General features: G+C 46.4%; 2 protein-coding genes across 2 annotated transcripts; one reads left to right on the plus strand and one right to left on the minus strand.

The window, feature by feature from the left end:
• Nucleotides 1–449: 449 nt before the first annotated feature.
• On the minus strand, nt 450–13,940 carry LOC136457257 (protein RETICULATA-RELATED 5, chloroplastic-like). The gene is made up of 12 exons (XM_066457329.1): nt 12,951–13,940; nt 12,455–12,664; nt 12,095–12,355; nt 11,096–11,182; nt 6,449–6,506; nt 4,614–4,821; nt 4,150–4,279; nt 3,103–3,633; nt 2,740–2,847; nt 2,062–2,607; nt 1,655–1,777; nt 450–1,088 (listed from the first exon to the last, which is right to left on the minus strand). The coding sequence occupies exons 1-12, from the start codon at nt 13,857–13,859 to the stop codon at nt 924–926; spliced, it is 3,336 nt and encodes a 1,111-aa protein (XP_066313426.1). The 5' UTR covers nt 13,860–13,940; the 3' UTR covers nt 450–923.
• Nucleotides 13,941–17,169: 3,229 nt separating this feature from the next.
• Nucleotides 17,170–19,710, plus strand: LOC136460089 (laccase-3-like). Its single transcript, XM_066459923.1, is given in 6 exon segments — nt 17,170–17,353; nt 17,462–17,536; nt 17,538–17,614; nt 17,748–17,992; nt 18,145–18,273; nt 18,433–19,710. Coding segments are annotated over 6 exon segments (1,710 nt in total). The 5' UTR covers nt 17,170–17,254; the 3' UTR covers nt 19,518–19,710.
• The last annotated feature ends 1,999 nt before the right edge of the window (nt 19,711–21,709 follow it).

Raw genomic sequence — 21,709 nt, forward strand, 5'->3', positions numbered from 1 at the left:
TCACGAAGCCAGCCAGCGTGGAACACCACGTATGCAAAACCGCTTAGCAAAACCACCCAGAGGTTATTTGTCCGGTTTTACGAAGTTTAATGTGTACTTTTATAGTTCAGGGGTTATGCAGACCAGCCTCAATACGTCAGAGGGTTACGTAGACTTTTTCCGCTTTATAAGTGCAGTGTTCTGTACTCAAAGACACGCGGTCACCAGGAAGAAATGCCACGTGAAGCTAGCCTGTTCGGTTCGACATCAGGCAAACTTGCCTGGCAGGATTAAAATTCTCAGGCGTTGGATTTTGAGTTCCTGGGATCAATCACGGGTGAAAGTCGCCTACTCGCCTGGTTCGAGTTCATATTCGGCTTATGGTTTTTACGGCTAATAAGCTAACTGATGCTGTTTTGTTGTGAGAGAAAAATACTATACCATAACTGATAAGTTCAAGCAAACAGAGATGGTGAAAACAGTTAGCCTGCTGTTTGGTAGTTCACATAAGGACTAGTTTGATCACACCATAACAATACCACAGGAAACATAAGAACGTCAAGCACTCTGGATTCAAGTGCATACAAGGTGTATCACAATTCACAAGCGGCAATCCTGATCCTTGCCATATAACAATGCTGTAAAATGCTGTACAGGATTCAAAAAAATTCTTCGATCGTCTCCTCTGTGAATGTACAAACGGTATTCGGTGAGGGTGTAAAAACGGCTTTCTGATCATAACAATGTGAAAGTCTTCAAAGCTTTGCTCTTCAGAATTTCAGATTTGTCTCTCCACATGACGCGATGGCTAAGCTTCAATCTGGCTCTAAGAAGACATCTCGTTTATATGTCTGTACAGTTGTATCGTGTATGGTGTGTCATGGAACAAAGCTGCTCTGTGTTTTGTTTGTATGGCCACAACAAATTAGGTCACTGCGTGATGACTATGTCAAGTCATTTGGTTGGTTATTACTGCTGTCGTCCACGTTCTGTACTTCTGTCGTGCCACATTCTAGCAGTGGCATTTCAGATGCACTCGAAACCTCAGGAGAAGGCAGCTCTTTCTTAGTACTTTGCACGCCTGTAGCTCGTGCAAGATCGATCCATTGCTGCAAGAATCATGGTGTCAGTACAGCGAGATGTAGTGCAAATACTACCATGAGTAAATCACAGACTTCCATCAAATCCTTCTATTGTAAGGTTTTAATTTCCTTCCAAAGGTATTCAATAGAATTTTATCAATAAAAGAAAAGCCTATTCAAGAAGCAACAACAAAATGTGATGAGTACTGATGATTCCTTTTATCTCAATTAGATCAGGACCAGCCTAAGATCATATATACTGAAGTTCATGTAGCAAAGTTGAACAGGCAAAATAAAAATGCCAGAATTAAAGCAACCAGTTCCAGAGTCCAATGCTAGTGCCTAGCAGACTGAGTTGCCTCCTAACTATGCCTACAAACTGAAAAACCAATCAATTGGAATTGGAGGGTTGCTCACTAGCATACCTTATTCTAACATCATTGGTCCTATGCTAAAATAAGAAAGAGACTGTAAAGTTTCTTGTTCGAAGAAAGAGGGGAACACTTGTTTTTGGTGTTCAGCCAGATTCAAAAGTGCAATTTAATAAATACCAAAACATTATAGGGTTAATGTAAAGTGCAAAAGTGGTAAACCTGTGTTCCCCAGTATGAGTTAACTGTCCTTGAAACAAAGGACACCAGGTTAGCAAGAAGTGGCTGGTTATAGTAGGCCATCAGATCCTCTCCTAGCCGATGCTCAATCAGACCAGCTATGACCTGAAACATGTTCATTGGAAAAGGTTAACACTGTTGCGAAAAATAGAGGAAATTATAAGATGCATTTACTTGGATAATCTAATGCATCAGTGAGTTACTGATTGCAGATGAGCTGCAGTTGCAAGGCCTAATTTTGATGTTACCAACTCCCATTCTCAGCATGTAACATTACAACATATTTTAACCATCACTGACACATGTCCTAATATATGCAACCACCGACAAAATAGCTTTTCATAACTAACATCACTTGAGTAAACATAAAGATGCTCTTGGCAAACTACCTGATATCGCAGGTTTGCTGATGTTCCAAGGAAGCAACTATAAACAGTTGCTGCTTTCCAGATCGGAGTTCTTTTGCGCCCCACTTCCATACTTGCAGAAGGTTTAAGAATCTGACGGGCACCATATAAGACATCTGAAGCAACTCCAGCTCCAATACTAGAAATGAATCCAACGCCAGCAAGTTTTAGACCACCCATAAGCACCGATGCAAACCTCTGGTTAATGTTCCAATTCTGCCCAACAATACCCTTTTGAAATGCATTATCTGGCACTGATCCTAAAATTCCTTTCAGAAGCTCCACACTCTCACCAGAGCCATCGTCGGCAAAAGATAAGAGCGAAATTGTAGGTGCAGGAAGCCACACTGTAAAGAAGTCAACAACAGAACCCCTAATTGTATCAGTGAGAACATAGTCGATCTCTTCGAAAAAACGTCCTTTTCGTTTTTCATATTGTGCTAGAAGAGTGGTAGTTATTGATATACCCTCTTCAATAGCTAATCTATGCAGAAACTTGGGATCTGCTAGCAACCTTTCACGGAAACCCTGCAGAAAATGGCCAGCTTTAACTTTCAACAATTTAACCATGTCATCCAACCTAAAATACTAAGCGGCATCTTTAATTGGCATTTCTAAAAGGGGAAAGAGTGAGAGATAAAGACTACAGGAGCTGCTTACTTGGAAACGGTGAATCAGTTCCGCCATAACAGGGTATTTCTCAAGGTCAAAAAAGTTCTGCAATATCTCAGGAGAAACTACACCAAGATCTATTCCTTTCTGAAGATCCTGTCATAGAAATACAGGAAGTTCAGTCAGCTCTATTGTAAGAAAATATGAGTACTTATCATAGCAAGATAGACTTGAAAAGGAGTTATCATAAGTTCATAACAATATTTTCTTGTTCTACAGTTCATGTATAACAATCAGTACTGATTACATTTGCCTTTAGATTAATAACTACTCCCAAGATGTTACAGGAAGCAGGTAATGCATATAGCATCAAGAGCACTCAACTTATACTGAGAAAGAGTGAGTGATAACCTGAGGTAAAGCTTCACGTCTCCTGCCAGCAGCATTCATAACTCTAGCGATTTCAGCACGATCAAAGCAATTCCGACTGCATGGCTTGGCAGCAGAGTACCATAAGAAATCAGCTACAGGGATTTCACCTTCTCTCCTTATACTTTGTCTCTCAGGATCAAGGAGTACCACAACTTGTTTTTTCTTTTGCATCTTTTTAGATATCCTAGCTGGAACACCAATTCCTCGTGGTCCATAAATAACATGACTCGCACCAGTTACAACAACAAGCATCCCTGAAGGATCTCCATTAGTAATTTCTTTCATTATTGTCTGGGACATGGTATAATCATCAACTACTCTTGCCTGTGCTGATAAATATGAGCTTGGGCCAAAAGGGAAACCACGAGTTGATGAAATTTTGTCTATCAATGATCGGCCTGAGATGGATGTAAAACCAGAAATGAAGCCTGAGCCAGCTGGAGGAGCATAAAGCTTTCTTTGAGCTTTTGAAAGGCCTCTAATTCCTTCCGCTTGCACAGTTCTTACCACCTAGTCAAGAAAAAGCACTAGATAATTTTCACACAGTAATTTAGGGTAAGCTAAGCTTACATATTACATTTAGATATCAGATAAGTTTCATACAGAGATTTACTAGGAAGGGATGAAAAAGCATGTAGCAGAGGTGCTTAAGCAGGCAAAGACATTACAATACATGGTACAAAAAAAAGCTTTCCCTTTCCCGTTTGAAAATGCAAATCAATTTTAAATTAGTACAATTTTAAAATGTTACGAGTCTGAAATTCAGAAGTATAAACGAACAAGATTGCTGAAAAAAAGGGCGTACCCAGAGCAGAGAGCTCCCGCTCTGTGCGGGGTCTGGGGAAGGGTGTTAGTGGCGAGCCTTACCCTCGCCTGTGCAATGCGAGGAGACCGCGACTCGAACCCGGGACCTTCCGGTCACAGGCGGTAAGACTCTACCGCTTGCACCAGGCCCGCCCTTCACGAACAAGATTGCTTATGACTCCAATATACCTGAATCACATGTGAGAATCAATTACTAATTACCTCAAGTGGAGTTCCACAAGCAACAAGCTTTATTCCATTATCATGGCAGTAATTCAAAAGTGGTTCATACTCCTGCCATCGCTCTGGTGCCCAGTGAGATGTATAAAGTCTTAAGCTATTGCCATCAATTCTGCATAATGCAAGAATTGTTACAAGTTCATCCACATGAAGTATTGGAAGGCTTTCTCCACCAAAGATTGAACAAATATAGGCAAAAGGTAAAACCAACATTATAGGACTTTTATATATACAGCTTAGAAGACATTTTTAGTTATCCCAGCAGAGCCACGGTTTTGCCTCTTGCCATAAGCCATTTCCCGACTTCTCTACATCTATGGAAATCAAACTTGCAACTGCAACATCACAGCGAGGAATTCAATATGTAGTGTTACTCAACTATACTTGTCACAACTCACAACTAGCAAAGTGGTAAGATTCGTTGTGTTAACACAAACTGCAACTACCTGCCATCCATGAACTGGTTGAGCTGCTCCTGGAGGTCGCAGGGAAAGGCCTCGAGCGCGAGGGAGATGCTCCTCCCGGCCTCGGCGCAGGCGGCCACGAGCTTCCTGACGATCTCGAGCTCGAGCACCCTGTCGTCGCGGTCGGGCACGAGCTCGGCCTCGCCCAGGTACACCACCCGGGCCGCCATCAGCTTCTCCCACACCCTCCGCCGCGCGTCCTTCCCCACGGCCTGGGGCTCCCCGATGACCGTGGCGTCGTAGACCCTCGACAGCGCTGGCTCCTCCGCTGGAGGCGGAGGCGAGGCCGGAGCGGCGGGGCCCGCCTGCTCTGGCGCCGGCTTGTCATCGCCTGCCGCGGCGGAGGCGGCGAGGGGAAGGGACTGGAGGACGGTGGACGCCGCGACTAGCGAGGGGACGAGGACGAGGAGGTCCCGGCGTGTGGAGGCGCAGAGGCGGCCGCGCGTGGAGGCGGCCGCGGGGGTGGGGGTAGAGGAAGAGGTGAGGAGCGGCGGCTTGGTGGGGAGTTGCGGTTTCAACCTGAAGGCCCCCGGGGTTCGGGATGGCGCGTGCGGCAGCATCCTCGTGCGTTGAGACGGCGGCGGGGGCGGCGAGGCGCGCCCGCGCCGGTGCCCGGTGATGGGGGTGAAATGGAGGGCTCAGAGAACACGGAGCAGCTTGTGGTGGTTCCGTGGTTGGTAATAGACTCTTCGAAATCTCGGTTGTTTTGAATCTAAGTAGTGGTGGTTTGAACTTTGAAGCATGTTTCTGTCAAGTTTGTTACGTATCAAGTTTGTTTCTGTCGCTGAGGACAAAGAGCAATGCGCGACCCCCAGTTCCAATTGTTTTTTTTTTTCACCGGCAACGAAACTCTTTGCGCTGCTCGGCGGCGCCAGCAAGCAGCACAGCCTCACAGGCCTAGATTTTTGGGTGGATTTCTTGTGGCGCAAATCGTGGCGACTTTTCATGGCAGAGCTGGAGCGGCAATCAGTATTCGGGGTCTGTGTTGTTCCTTCCATTTGTGGTGGGTTTTGGAGCCTATGTGCTCGGAAAGCAAGGAAGCGAGAAAGAAATCTTCGGATGAAGGATCAGAAGTTACAGGCCCGAAACGGAACAGAACGCCTACGTGTAGAGGATAAGCAGTGATGTTGAAGCCGATGGCCCCAAAAGGGACACCAAGGTGCCACAGCAACCACTAGCTCACGTTCATGTACAATCAGCATTTTGCAAGATGAGTGGCTCACCTTTCTTGGATAGACGTGGCCCTCAGTTGGTGACTTGGTGTACCGCGATTCGGATTTCGGAGACCCACCGCCGTGCCACCATACTATTGAATCGTCACGCGTGTGACTATTTGAGTTCAGGCCTTGCACGTCAACAAGATCTTTCAGGCCGATTTGGAAAACAATGATTTTACAGAACAATAGCTAAATTTCCTAAAAAATGGGTAAAAGAAAACATATGAGGATATGTAAAGTAAAAAAAGAACAAGAAGAGAGAGAGATACAAGTATGTAAGCACAAGTGTGCAACAGCTCATGAAGGAAAAAAAAAGAGAGATCTCATTTATGTATCTCGTTATCTCGGAAGGTAGGGAATTCACCCAACTGATTCCATGTAAATGCACAGGGAAAAACTCACATGAAGCCCAGGCTGAGAAAAAAGAACCGCGGAAAATGGTAATACTATATTTTTCTGAGGATTTTCAGGTACACAACTGGAGATACCAATACCCAGAAAAATCCATAGAAATCTGTCCCTTCCGTTCACGCTGCACAATAACAGCTCAAATTCACCTGTATATGTACATCCTACTTCAACAGCTGCTTTTTGCATATCCTTTTGTTTCTTCTGCTACCTTTGTCCATATGCTAGCAAAATGATCCGAGTATGTGGCCTGAACATAGCAACAGAAAACAAAAAATCAGAGATCCAAATTTCAATAACTTCCACCATAACATGGTTAGATTGAGTAACTTCACATGCATCGATGATGCTATTTGTTTAGGTGGGCGTTTTGCACCCAAAAAGGAGATACAAGATAGCAAAGGCACTGTCTCTGAACAGTACATTGTGCACTCCTATATTACAGAAAATTTTCATAAAGTGCAGCTAAACTGTCTGATGTTAACTTTCGGAAATTTCGTTTCTTCTCAATCGAAATGGTTTGCATTAAAATGGTCATAATGCATATCGTTTTGAGGTAAAATAAGGGCAATGCATTTCATTGGTAACGATTGTGTTCAGGAGACCGATTAGAACCAAGATGTTGTCTACCAATGTACAGATGAACACTAAAAGGGCGTACCCAGTGCAGAGAGCTCCCGCTCTGTGCGGGGTCTGGGGAAGAGTGTCAGTGGCAAGCCTTACCCTCGCTTGTGCAATGCGAGGAGACCGCGACTCGAACCTAGGACCTTCCGGTCACAGGCGGTAAAACTCTACCGCTTGCACCAGGCCCGCCCTTCGTACAGATGAACACTACAACAACAACAACAACAAAGCCTTTAAGTCCCAAACAAGTTGGGGTAGGCTAGAGTTGAAACCCAACAGAAGCAATCAAGGTTCAGGCACGTGAATAGCTGTCTTCCAAGCACTCCTATCTAAGGCTAAGTCTTTGGGTATATTCCATCCTTTCAAGTCTCCTTTTATTGCCTCTACCCAAGTCAACTTCGGTCTTCCTCTGCCTCTCTTCACGTTACTATCCTGACTTAGGATTCCACTACGCACCGGTGCATCTGGAGGTCTCCGTTGCACATGTCCAAACCATCTCAACCGGTGTTGGACAAGCTTTTCTTCAATTGGCGCTACCCCTAATCTATCACGTATATCATCGTTCCGAACTTGATCCCTTCTTGTATGACCGCAAATCCAACGCAACATACGCATTTCCGCGACACTTAGCTGTTGAATATGTCGTCTTTTCGTAGGCCAACATTCTGCACCATACAACATAGCAGGTCTAATCGCCGTCCTATAAAATTTGCCTTTTAGCTTCTGTGGTACCCTTTTGTCACATAGGACACCAGACGCTTGCCGCCACTTCATCCACCCTACTTTGATTCTATGGCTAACATCTTCATCAATATCCCCGTCCCTCTGTAGCATTGATCATAAATATCGAAAGGTATCCTTCCTAGGCACTACTTGACCTTCCAAACTAACATCTTCCTCCTCCTGAGTAGTAGTGCCGAAGTCACATCTCATATACTCAGTTTTAGTTCTACTAAGTCTAAAACCTTTGGACTCCAAAGTCTCCCGCCATAACTCCAGTTTCTGATTCACTCCTGTCCGGCTTTCATCAACTAGCACTACATCGTCCGCGAAAAGCATACACCAAGGGATGTCCCCTTGTATGTCCCTTGTGACCTCATCCATCACTAAAGCAAACAAATAAGGGCTCAAAACTGACCCTTGATGTAGTCCTATCCTAATCGGGAAGTCATCCGTGTCTCCATCACTTGTTCGAACTCTAGTCACAACATTGCTGTACATGTCCTTAATGAGCCCGACGTACTTCGTTGGGACTTTATGTTTGTCCAACGCCCACCACATAACATTCATTGGCATTTTATCATAAGCCTTCTCCAAGTCAATAAAAATCATGTGTAGGTCCTTCTTCTTCTCCCTATACCGCTCCATAACTTGTCTTATTAAGAAAATAGCTTCCATGGTTGACCTTCCGGGCATGAAACCAAATTGGTTCATAGAGACCCGCGTTATTGCTCTCAAGCGATGCTCGATAACTCTCTCCCATAGCTTCATAGTATGGCTCATCAACTTAATTCCTCGGTAATTTGTACAACTTTGAATATCCCCTTTATTCTTGTAGATCGGTACCAATATACTTCTCCTCCACTCATCAGGCATCTTGTTCGAGATCTAGGTAATTCAAATGGTCGCACAAGTCTTAACTCCACAGCTTTTCCAGCATATCAGCTAAGCTGAGACTGCATTTGAAGGTTTCTAGTTCTGCAACCTGGCTGTTCCCTCCAATACACACATGGACACGCGCACCGCACAACACATAATAAAACAAAATTCACATGACCTTATCTTTTTCAGGAGCAGTGGAAGCAGCTCTGCCTTTATAAAGAGCTAAAAATGCACAACAGACCTAGCATTTAGCACTCATGTTTTTCCTGTTGTTTAAATAGCAGGCAAATACTACTGTTAAAAAACATGGAGGTACAAAGATAGGTCTACAGTAAACAATACAGTAGATTGATTATTCCCAATCACAACAACAACAAAGCCTTTAAGTCCCAAACAAGTTGGGGTAGGCTAGAGTTGAAACCCAGCAGAAGCAATAAGGTTCAGGTACGTGAATAGCTGTCTTCCAAGCACTCCTATCTAAGGCTAAGTCTTTGGGTATATTCCATCCTTTCAAGTCTCCTTTTATTGCCTCCACCCAAGTCAACTTCGGTCTTCCTCTGCCTCTCTTCACATTACTATCCTAGCCTAGGATTCCACTACGCACCGGTGCCTCTGGAGATCTCCGTTCGACATGTCCAAACCATCTCAACCGGTGTTGGACAAGCTTCTCTTCAATTGGTGCTACCCCTAATCTATCACGTATATCATCGTTCCGAACTCGATCCCTTCTTGTATGACCGCAAATCCAACGCAACATACGCATTTCCGCGACACTTATCTGTTGAACATGTCGTCTTTTCGTAGGCCAACATTCTGCACCATACAACATAGCAGGTCTAATCGCCGTCCTATCAAACTTGCCTTTTAGCTTCTGTGGTACCCTTTTGTCACATAGGACACCAGACGCTTGCCGCCACTTCATCCACCCTGCTTTGATTCTATGGCTAACATCTTCATCAATATCCCCGTCTCTCTGTAGCATTGATCCTAAATATCGAAAGGTATCCTTCCTAGGCACTACTTGACCTTCCAAACTAATATCTTCCTCCTCCCGAATAGTAGTGCCGAAGTCACATCTCATATACTCAGTTTTAGTTCTACTGAGTCTAAAACCTTTGGACTCCAAAGTCTCCCGCCATAACTCCAGTTTCTGATTCACTCCTGTTCGGCTTTCATCAACTAGCACTACATCGTCCGCGAAAAGCATACACCAAGGGATGTCCCCTTGTATGTCTCTTGTGACCTCATCCATTATTAAGGCAAACAAATAAGGGCTCAAAGCTGACCCTTGATGTAGTCCTATCCTAATCGGGAAGTCATCCGTGTCTCCATCACTTATTCGAACTCTAGTCACAACATTGTTGTACATGTCCTTAATAAGCCCGACGTACTTCGTTGGGACTTTATGTTTGTCCAAAGCCCACCACATAACATTCCTTGGTATTTTATCACAAGCCTTCTCCAAGTCAACAAAAACCATGTGTAGGTCCTTCTTCTTCTCCCTATACCGCTCCATAACTTGTCTTATTAAGAAAATGGCTTCCATGGTTGACCTTCCGGGCATGAAACCAAATTGGTTCATAGAGACCCACGTTATTGCTCTCAAGCGATGCTCGATAACTCTCCCATAGCTTCATAGTATGACTCATCAACTTAATTCTCCGGTAATTAGTACAACTTTGAATATCCCCTTTATTCTTGTAGATCGGTACCAATATACTTCTTCTTCACTCATCAAGCATCTTGTTCGATCGAAAAATATGGTTGAACAGCTTGGTTAGCCATACTATAGCTATGTCCCCGAGACATCTCCACATCTCGATTGGGATACCATCCGGTCCCATCGCCTTACCTCCTTTCATCCTTTTCAACGCCTCTCTGACCTCAGATTTTTGGATTCTCCGCACAAAACGCCTATTGGTTTCATCAAAAGAGTCATCCTACTGAAAGGTTGTGTCCGTATTCTCACCATTGAACAATTTGTCAAAATACTCTTGCCATCGATGTCGGATCTCATCCTCCTTCACCAAGAGATGCTCCCTTTCATCCTTAATGCACTTAACTTGGTTAAAGTCCCTTGTCTTTCTCTCACAAACTCTAGCCATCCTATAAATGTCCTTCTCTCCTTCCTTCGTACTCAAACGTTGGTAAAGATCCTCGTACGCTCTACCCTTTGCCACACTTACAGCTCGCTTTGCAGTCTTTTTTGCCACCTTGTACTTCTCTATATTGTCCACACTCCTGTCATGGTACAAGCGTCTATAACACTCTTTCTTCTCCTTAATAGCCCTTTGGACTTCCTCGTTCCACCACCAAGTATCTTTAGCCTCGCCTCCGCTTCCTTTGGTTACTCCACACACCTCTGAGGCCACCTTCCGAATGTTGGTTGCCATCTTCTCCCACATGTTGTTTATGTCTTATTCTTCCTTCCAAGAGCCCTCTTTGATAACCCTTTCCCTGAATACCTCTGACGTCTCCCCTTTCAGTTTTCACCATTTTGTTCTTCTTGAACTGATTAAATTAATCTTTTCTTTTTGTTAAAGAACTAAAAATGTACTGCAAACTGAACAACAACCCAAAACATAAACCATGTAAGAAGTTGAGAGCTTCTACCTGATCCGATACAAAGCCTTTCAGCACCTCCACCAAATCCTGGCGCCTTTCCTTGTTAAATCTTTTAATTTCATTCATGTTGTTTTCCTGCATTACCATAAAATAAAATAAAAAAGAAACGCCATAAATACTCCATGTTGAACTGCAATGCAAACCATTTGGGATCTAAAATTCAACAGTGGAACCTTGTTCCAACTCCCAAGTACTTGCGAAAGTTGTATCTATGATTCAAAACTAACAGTGAGTTTGACTATGAGTTGAAACATAAATGCTGATGGTGCAATGCATACCAGTATTTTTGTATCACCTGAAATGGATGCAACCTTACTCTCAGGGTTGAATAGAAATCTCTAGAAATTCTAATAATTTAATGAAAGCACTTATTCCACACAAAAAAAAATTGTGCCTACATGGTTTTTCTTAAAGGAATCTTGTCAGCAGGATAGCATAACCTAGCATTTGAATTGCAGTAGGACGTGTTTTAAAATGTTAAGGTGAATAGATAATCAGAAAATTCATTAACAATGCATGTACTCTAAAATTCTTGATACTTCCACCACAGCTCAAACATGACAATAGCTAGAATCAGACAATCTGGACTCTTGGCTGCTTAGCAACTTGTCAGCTGATATCTCGTTCATTCTGGCTTCAGTGAGCTTAACTTGGAAAAATGTTAACTGGACATGGTCAAAAGAAGTGTTGGCTCATGAGAATTCCATAGCACAAACAATTATGACAAATAGATTTAATCAGGCTGCTTCAGAGGATTATCCAAATATATAGCATTAGCTAGTGTTAGGCATCATGTTACAAAATAACCCAAACATTATATCCTTAATGTACTGCAAACTGAATAATCTATGAACACATTTTTGGTATCCTTCCAGAATATAGATAATAATTGTGGGTCTGTTTGAGTAATGAGTAATAACAATATTGCAGTTGAAATTGTCACACATAATGTACACCTTCTTTGTTTCATAAGTTTTGATGAATTACCTTGATAAGTTCCAATTCTTTAAGTGCATGTGCTTTTGCATCTTCCGTAGCTCTTACTGTTTCTTTCAGTTCTTCTATCTTCTGATACCTTGATCTTTCCTGATCCATTCCTCTCGATGATACAGATTCAAGTTTTCCCGCCCGGGTATGCAAGAAATATAGTTCTGCTGACAAATTTTGCACACGAAGCAAAGCATTGGAACGAACAGTAAAAGCGTTATGAACAGAAGCCATTGTCTCCATGTACTCATGGATAATGCCCTGCAAAAGCATAGAACATGTCAAAATAAAAAGGAAAAAAAATAATCCTAAAAGCATATGTCCAAGCAAATATTCCTTTACTCAAGTCAGCCCACTTACCAGATGTTTTACAATTTCAGCATTTAGTTTTGCCTGTGATCTGCTAACTCTAACAACAGCACTGGCAAAATTACTGAGGTCAGCAGCTCGTCTTTTCTGAGAACTACACGTAGCCTGCTCCTTTTCAAACTTAGCCAGTTTGATGAATGACATTCCCAAGAGACCTGTCGTTGCTCTAAAATCATCATAAGCTTTAACAAATGCCTCTGCCTACAAATGATGCCATGGTAGTAGATTAGCTAGTTTACTTTACACTAGTATATCAGTACAGAAAACTTATGATGCATAAAATGTATCTTTCTGCAGGTAGCAAAATGCAAGTGTACAGGCTTCTCCAAGCAAGCACTCAGAAGTTAATCACCTTATCCATTTATCCTGTTTTTTCTTTCTGCCTAGTGCCTATAGAACAACAATGGTACCAAATACGCATTTGTAATGAGTAATGACAACAAGAGTCTACAGCATGCAAATTAAACCTTTGCAAATATGCAGTTACCTGCTGAGATGCTGTCACCAGATGTTTCTCCAAGTCCTCAAGCTTGGCCTTGTGCACAAGGTACTTTGTGTCGATCTCCTCCTCCACTGGAGGTGGCCTTACTGCCACCCACCCATTGGTTACTGTCTGCTTCAGGTCCTTGAACACCCCAAAAAAGTCCCTCCCACTCTTCGTAGGCGTGAATGGAGCGGCAGCAGCCATGGACGTGGCAGCACTCATCGCAGGGCTCCACCTGGGGGACTCACCGTCCGAAGTGGGGATACCGCTAGGCTCGGTGAGGAAGGCGTGGAGGACGGGGCTGCGGCCGACAACGGGGTGCGCGGCGAGGCGGCGGAGGTACCGCTGGATCGTGACGCATCGCTGGTTCACGAAGTCGTGCCGCTGCATGACCTGCCCCTCGACGATGCTCTTGTCGGGCCTTGCCGGCACGAAGAGGCCGCGGTATGTCTCCGCGAGGCGGTCGGCGAGCGCCACGACGTCGCGGAAGCGCCGGCGCACGCGGAACTCACCGCCGTCGGCCACCCGAGTGGCGATGAGGTAGGAGACGTAGCTGGCCGAACCTGGAATGACGCCAACGGCTCCGGTCGCGGGCTCCGCGTGCTTCCTAGGCTCGGAGACAGTGATCTCAGCGAACCCCGGCGACGCCTCGCGGGACTTCGTCGCGGCCGCATCGGCGTGGGGAGCCGGGGGAGGCGTGAAGTCCTCCACCCCATACTCGTCCTCCTCGTCCAGAAACGCGCCGTGGTTCTCGCCGGCGGTGGGAGAGGAGGTGGACGAGGGGGGAGGAGGTGGGCGGAGCAGGGGGTCGGTCGTGGCCGCGACACCGACACTGGAGGAGGAGGAGTCGAGGGGTAGTGTTTCGAGGTCCTCGACGGGGTTCCCCGGGGACGAGGGCTCGGTGGCCATCATGGCCACCGCCGGCGCTCGGCGGTTAGGGTTGGGGCGAGAAATGAGATCTGGCGGGGAATCCGCGGCGGAGTCAAGTCCGGTTGGAAGGTGAGCGCCGTGATTCGCCGCGCGTACGCGTAAGCAAAAGCGAAGGCAAAACCGTTTCGTGCTATGCACTCAATGGCAGGTGGGCCAGGTCATCTCTTTCGTTTGACTTCACAAATCGCAACGGCGTCCACACTGACCACTGATTCACTGGACTACTAGAGATTGCGCTGGCTAAACAACACAAACTTAAGTCTGAACAAGTTAGACAAGAGTGCCATACTACGTGAGAACACTAAACATCACAAACTTATGAAGTCCGAACAAATTGAACAAGGGTGGTCCATACACGAATGAAAATATATATAGATCCCTACGACATTACGACTATAAGCCTATATGACTCATTAATTCGTGGGTTTGTTTTTTTTTAAGTATGTTACGGACTTCTTCTCTATTAATTATATTCCAAGCAAAATTCTTAGGCACGGTTTTTTATTTTTTTAAATAAAAAAACATGAGGGGTCATTAAACTTGTACGTTGGCGTTGTCTAGTTTTCAATTTTTTTTATCTCGGATGCTAGCATTAGTTTAAACAGACGGTGATCCGCTCTACTAATGCAACGTGTTTATTGGTGTGTTGACATGGACCCAACATGTGGGGCTCATACCTTCTTTCTCCATCCTCTCTTCTTTTGTACCCTCTCTTATAAGCTCCTATCTCTCCATTACATAGCTTAACGGTGATGACGAGTCTATGCTTCGCTAAAAATCTCATGTGTGGTCATCTTCGGTTCCTCCCCACGTCGCCTTGCACACCTCTGCCTCCATGGCCCCAGGCACCAAATCTTTGCTCGGGACTAAATTGGCACCTCTACTCTCAACCTTGGCTGCGTTGGTGGACTGTGGTACGATGGTAAGTGCCTTCACCATATTTGGCGTTGGGAAACCATGGTCTGTGCGCGGTGGAGAAGGCAGATGTTTGAGAGCGAGAAGAGCAACGTTGACATGTGGGGCCCACATATACGAAAACCACGGTGCCACATCAGCGCATGGAGGAGCCTCTTTAGATGCATCCGGGACAAGTTTATGGACCTAGATAAAATTGTTATACATGTTTTGGACCCATAGATCAATGTTCAATAGTTGAGGACTGGATGACATTGGCATACAAGTTCGGGAACTTAAATTTTAAAATTCTAAGGTTAGGACTCAGTCCAAGTCCAGAGACAGCTCGTGACTTTTACTCACAAATAAATCTGCATAACAGTTACCCTAATGCAGGCTTGAGCATACTTCACAAATAAATCTGCACAACAGTTACCCTACTTGCAGGCCTGCAACATGCTTTAAGCAGAAGGGTCATCTCCGTCCAAAGTCCACAGTAGGTATCCTAAAGTGCATTTGTATTTGCAGAAAACGAAAGCATGAGCGTTTCCAACCTTGAACAAAAAAAAAATCCAATGCATATCCTGGACATGGTCAGTCCACTCCAACCTCCAAAGCAGCTCTGCCGTAGAAAAGAAAATTGAAACACATGGAGCATGGGTCGTAGAGGTGACAGCAATCACCAAATGGCAATTCCAGGAATGAAAATGATTGAATGGATGGATGCCCAACCACCTGAATGAAAATTCTGATCAGAGCGATAGGAACTTTGCAAAGGGATCGTGGTGGTTGGTTCATGCTTATTTGTTGTTCCCACCTGCCGTTCCTACCGGCTCCCTGGACATGTCTTCTGACGCATCGCTGGGGGCCAGCAAGGCCCGGATTAGCCAGGTTGCCAGCCTACCTCATGCCTGGTTGCCTGGTTGGGCGGTCAAGGACGGCGAAATGCAGGCTTTGCACAGCTGGGGTCCAAAGAACATTGTTTTTGACTTTTTTCTTATGTTATTCAGAGTTCAGTGTTCGCTTCCAATTGTCAACTGCTGCGGCAAAAGCTAGCGTTATCTCTTCTGTTTGATCTTCTTGCAAATTCAGGACCAGTGCATTTCAGAGTCTCAACTTTCAAATGACAGCAGCACGTACGCATTTTCAGCAATGGCCAGATGCAGGAAAAAAAAAAGCACAGGAAGAAGAAAGAAACTGCTTTCCTGATTTGCTTATGGATGAACGGTTCGTTTCATGACTACTGATCGATCTGTTGCAAGCATAACCTTAGCTTCCGAGTTCACCATTTCATAGTTCTAAAAAAAAAAAGGTTCTCTGTATTGTAAAAGAAAAGGGAAATGAAAGCCAGAAACGCGTGGCATCTAGAATATATTGCACTGAGCAATAATCGGATTTTGTGACATCGTTTCTGTCAAAAGATTGTTTCCGAAGATTTGTTGGAACAAATATTGACACTCGCTGCAATATTGGCTACCAAATCCACCTCCTCGCATCAAAAAGTCAGTACAAAATGACTTCGACCAGTTTCTATTGCCGACGCATCAGAAACATATACCGCCAAAGCTCAAGGCATTAGATTTATGCTGGCCAACAATTCATAGGCAGAAAAAGGACACTCAGTACGTCTAAACGTCATGGATTGACTCGTAATCATTGTGTTGTGTTTCGAAGCCAAGTTCCTTTGCCCACAAGTTTCAGCATATATGATAGCGGCAGAATAACTAATCGACCACGAAGGAGATGGTCAACAAACAAACACTCCTCGACTCTACGGTTTCAAAGCCAAGATGCGTAACAGGATGCACCAATGCAAAATCCTATCCCAATTGGAACGCAGTAGATCGGCGACAGCCGGAAATTAAACTGTTCCTGATCTGCATGAAATGGTTTACTTCTAGGGCCTTTTCCACTGCATCTACTGTACCGTGGATTCAACGCAAATGCTGACCGGCGAAATGCTGAATGCTTGGATCACCAGAAAGAACTCTGAAAAGTCGACGCAACTGAAAGACATGACAACGTAAACACAGTAGGTGTTGGCTTGTTTGCAGAAGCGTGTGGGAGAAGAACTGCCTTGTTCTGTGAAATCGCGGCGCCAAAGGGGGCAGGCCAGTGGGTGCACCAAACCATCTGCATAGTTTGATTGATCCCAAGATGACATGATCAGCTTGGAGCTGCACGCGCAGTCACTTGCACAGGGATATGGCCGCTGCAGCCAGCTGCTGGTAACATTTTCCCCCATGCTCGAATTCAAAAGTTCGAAACCTAATCGACCAACCACCCGCAGCGGGAAATGGACGAGGCGAACACGCATGGAGAGCCGGCGCGTTGCCTCGAACGCTATATATTCCGGTGCGTGCTCGGTGGCAAAGCCTCTCATCGCCAACTCGGAAACCTTCAGAGGAAAGCCACCACTAGCTAGCAAAGCCCCCGCGGTTCCATCGAGCGAACGCCGACGCGGCAACATTTTCGCTCTCGCCATGGCGTCGCTGTCGTCGTCCCGGCTGCTCCTTCTCCTCTCGTGCCTCGCGCTTGCGCTGCTCGCGGCGGACGCCGAAGTGCACCACCATGAGTTCGTTGTACGTGGCACGGCGTGAATACATGCATGCCTGGTAGACCTGTGTTTTCAGTGCGCAGGTGAAACATTTTTTTTGCCTGATCGATGTATGTTTGTGCTCATCATCAAGGTCCAAGAGACGCCAGTGAAGAGGCTGTGCAAGACGCACAACATCATCACGGTGAACGGGCAGTACCCTGGGCCGACTGCTGGAGGTCAGGGAGGGCGACACGCTCGTGATCAACGTCGTCAACCGGGCGCAGTACAACGTCACCATCCACTGGTACGTAATACACCCCCTTCGCTGTTCGTTCTCACTTTCTCAACCATCCACCGGTCTGTCTCGATCATGTGGTCTGGTCGATCAATGCGCGTGCTTCTGTTCTTATTGCATGACGGTGTCATGGTGTGTGCAGGCACGGCATCCGGCAGATGAGGACTGGGTGGGCGGACGGGCCGGAGTTCGTGACGCAGTGCCCCATCAAGCCCGGCGGCAGCTACAAGTACCGGTTCACCATCGAGGGGCAGGAGGGCACGCTGTGGTGGCACGCGCACAGCTCCTGGCTCAGGGCCACCGTCTACGGCGCGCTCATCATCCGCCCCAGGGAGAACAAGACCTACCCCTTCGCCAAGCCCTCGCGTGAAGTCCCCGTCATCCTCGGTCTGCACCCTGTTCTTCTTCTTCTACCTGCTTTTGCATCTCCTCTACTCGTTTGCTGTTTCTGCTTCATTCACGTCTAATCTGACCAACCAATGACAACGTAACGGAGTAATAGTTACTGAAACTCTTGACGGTGATCTATCGATGGGCAGGGGAGTGGTGGGATGCGAACCCGATCGACGTCATCCGGGAGGCGCAGAAGACGGGCGGCGGTCCCAACGTCTCCGACGCGTTCACCATCAACGGCCAGCCCGGTGACCTGTTCAAATGCTCCCAGAAAGGTACGTACCTCATCTCGCATGCCCATGCATGTTTGGGTGGGTGCATGCGCTACACGGAGTCACGGACACGCATAAACCCTGCACGAAACAGAGCACCATCCGTGCTCAACTCCTTTGGCATTAATGCGTCTTTACTTTGCTCGGCAATCGGCACTGCAGAGACGACGGCCATTCCTGTGAAGGCCGGCGAGACGGCGCTGCTGCGGTTCATCAACGCGGCGCTCAACCACGAGTTGTTCGTCACCATCGCGCAGCACAAGATGACGGTGGTCGCCACCGACGCGTCCTACACAAAGCCCTTCACCACCTCGGTGCTCATGATCGCGCCGGGCCAGACCACCGACGTCCTCGTCACCATGGACCAGGCGCCCACCCGGTACTACATCGCCGCGCGCGCCTACGTCTCCAGCCAGAACGTGGCCTTCGACAACACCACCACCACGGCCGTCATCGAGTACGACTGCGGTTGCGCCTCCGACTTCGGCCCCAAGATACAGCCGGCGTTCCCGGCGCTCCCGGCCTTCAACGACACCGGCGCCGCCACCGCCTTCGCCGCGGGGATCAAGAGCCCCAACAGGGTCAAGATCCACGAGAACGTCGACGAGTACCTCTTCTTCACCGTCGGCCTCGGCCTGTTCAACTGCAAGCCGGGCCAGCTCTGCAAGGGGCCCAACAACAACACCCGCTTCACGGCCAGCATGAACAACGTCTCCTTCGTCTTCCCCACGACCGACTCCCTCCTCCACGCGCACTACTACAAGATCCCCAGCGTCTTCACCACCGACTTCCCGGCGTACCCGCCGGTGCAGTTCGACTACACGGCGCAGAACGTTAGCCAGGCACTGTGGCAGCCGGTCCCTGGGACCAAGCTGTACCCGCTCAGGTTCGGTTCCGTGGTGCAAGTCGTCCTGCAGGACACCAGCATCGTCACGCCAGAGAACCACCCCATCCACATCCATGGCTATGATTTCTTCATCCTCGCGGAGGGTTTCGGCAACTTCGACCCCAAGAAGGACGTCGAGAAGTTCAACTACGTCGACCCGCCGCAGCGGAACACAGTGGCGGTGCCTGTCAACGGCTGGGCAGTCATCCAGTTCGTCGCCGACAACCCAGGTGTGTGGCTCATGCATTGCCATCTGGACGTGCACATCACCTGGGGCCTGGCAATGGCTTTCTTAGTGGAGGACGGGTACAGCGAACTGCAGTCACTGGAGCCGCCCCCAGTTGATCTTCCCATGTGCTAATGATCAGCAGAAGATACTATGCTGAGGAATTGGAAGCCTGTTCACGTTGTATGTTAATTGTGACTTTTTTTGGGCGTTTATTCGTGATCTTAAATTCTAGGGGACTTGATTTTCCAGCTTGTTTTGAAGTTCTCCACTGTAAATCTATGTATGACATTCAACATATTATTTCAGAATAAATTATTTCTTTGTATGATTGTTTACCGAAACAACCAATCTGAGATGTGCAACAGCAAATTTAAACACTGTTCTTTAAGAAAAATTCAAGATTGATGACTGCAAGCCTGAGGTATAAGAAGATTCAGAACCATTATTCAATACCTATGAAGGACAATTTTAGATGGAGGGATTGCAACTAATATAACCCATTGTTACCAGAAAGTGGAGCTGACGCCTCCAACTCAGATCAAATAGAAACATACTAGTTGTACTACTAACAATTAAAAAACCTATTCAGTTAAAAACAATTTTAAAAACTGAAGATGGATATTACTTATTAAGTACTAACATGCAAGTCTCAATTGCAAATTCACCTCCTATATGGGTTTAGCAGTATTGATCCCCCAAACTGAAAGCGAGCTTCAGACTTCAGAATCAAGCCACCCAACCACCAAATTTCTTTACCTATGAATTAGACATCACCGCTGACACAATCAGATCACGCAGTCCATATCTGATGATTACTTCCAAACCACATATTCCTTGAAAATGCAAGAAACAAGACCAAATACTCCAAAGCAATGTTTTCAGGACGTCTGGTCGAGCCTGGACGCCTGAGGACCGTCCAGGACGTCCTAGGACGATTAGTCGTCGTCCAGGACGATTAATCGACCCTGGACGAGTCCCCTGGTCGTCCCGGTTCGCCCCCTACATATGGGGATTGATATATACCATATATATATACACACACACACACTAGTATACTACATGTTCTAGGCTCTACTGCTCTAGATAGATAGGTCAGCTGGCCACTTACCTGGCTGCTGCAGAGCCCTTTCTGGAGATAGTTTTGCTATGGCCTTCTTAATAAGAGATGCAACATCTGGAGCAGCTGAGGATGCTGAACCAGCAACAGCTGAGCCTGAGGCAACTGAGGAGGCTGGAGCAGAACCAACTTGTCCTTGAACGGCTTCAGGCATGTACACTTCCACTGCACGCTGCCGCTGTCGATCCAGATCTACACAAGTACACAGAGAAAGAGAGCATAAGCTTCAAGCACAGGTAGAGCATCAAGCTTGAACGAGGAGGTGATGACTGATGACTGACCTGAGGAGGAGGAACTCATCTTCAGTCGTGCAGTCCTCCTACCTTGCACAGTTGGACCTGTGCACCCGCTGGATCTGTAGGCCTGCGCGCCGCAGCAGCAGCCGCAAGGAAGAGGGAGGGCAGCTGGAAGGGAGGGAGGAGAGGGAGCAGCTAGGAACTGGAAGGGAGGAGAGGAGAGGGAGCTACAGAACTGCAGCAATGGAGGCGGCTGCTGCTGCTGGACGCGAGAGGTGAGAGGAGTGAGTGTGTTCTGCTGACTTCTGAGTGAGTGAGAGGCTGAGGGAGTGAGGGATAGGAAAGAAGAGAAATCCTAATGGGCTTGGGCCAAAATATAAGACAACTAGATAGGCCCAACTCTGAGATGTAGCCCACTCTCTGGCTGGACGCCCACATAGCCTGGACGGACGATTAATCGCGATTAATCGGACGTCTTGAAAACATTGCTCCAAAGGTTGGTAAATGCTACCTCCTAAACAAAGGATGAGCCACACTATACATAGGCTAGGAATTAGTATACTTCTACATGATCAATACCTACATAAGCAATGCCGTGTGAAAACTAACCTCAATTCTCATTTGACATCTTCTAGCCAGGTCAACCACCACGCTGAGATCCTACAGCCTGTTCGGCAGGCCGTAAACGATCGTATACGATTGTGGATTATAAGCTAGAACAGTATTTTTCTCTTACACTAAACCAGCCAGCAGTAAATAATTCACGATCCAGCCCTAGCCAGCCGAACAGGCTGCTAGTATCCTACTACAGTTGATTCGGCATCAAGATTAATTTGTGTAGTATAGTATAAGCAATCTTAAACAACATCCAAAGCACAATGTCAGTCATACGTATCATGAGTTAGTCATGGGTCATTCAAACAGACAAGACCATGAAACCACCTTCCTGCTAGGTTGGTCCCTCTTACTGA

This window comes from Miscanthus floridulus, chromosome 6, assembly GCF_019320115.1.
Source record: "Miscanthus floridulus cultivar M001 chromosome 6, ASM1932011v1, whole genome shotgun sequence".
In the NCBI taxonomy this organism is placed as follows: Eukaryota; Viridiplantae; Streptophyta; class Magnoliopsida; order Poales; family Poaceae; genus Miscanthus; species Miscanthus floridulus.

Coding starts and splice junctions, on each gene's coding strand:
- LOC136457257 (XM_066457329.1), bottom strand. CDS start 13,859: ATGATGGCCACCGAGCCCTCGTCCCCGGGGAACCCCGTCGAGGACCTC. Junction 11,183..12,094: donor AAGAATTGGAACTTATCAAG/GTAATTCATCAA, acceptor ATGGTAATGCAG/GAAAACAACATGAATGAAAT. Junction 6,507..11,095: donor AAGGCTTTGTATCGGATCAG/GTAGAAGCTCTC, acceptor TGCTATGTTCAG/GCCACATACTCGGATCATTT.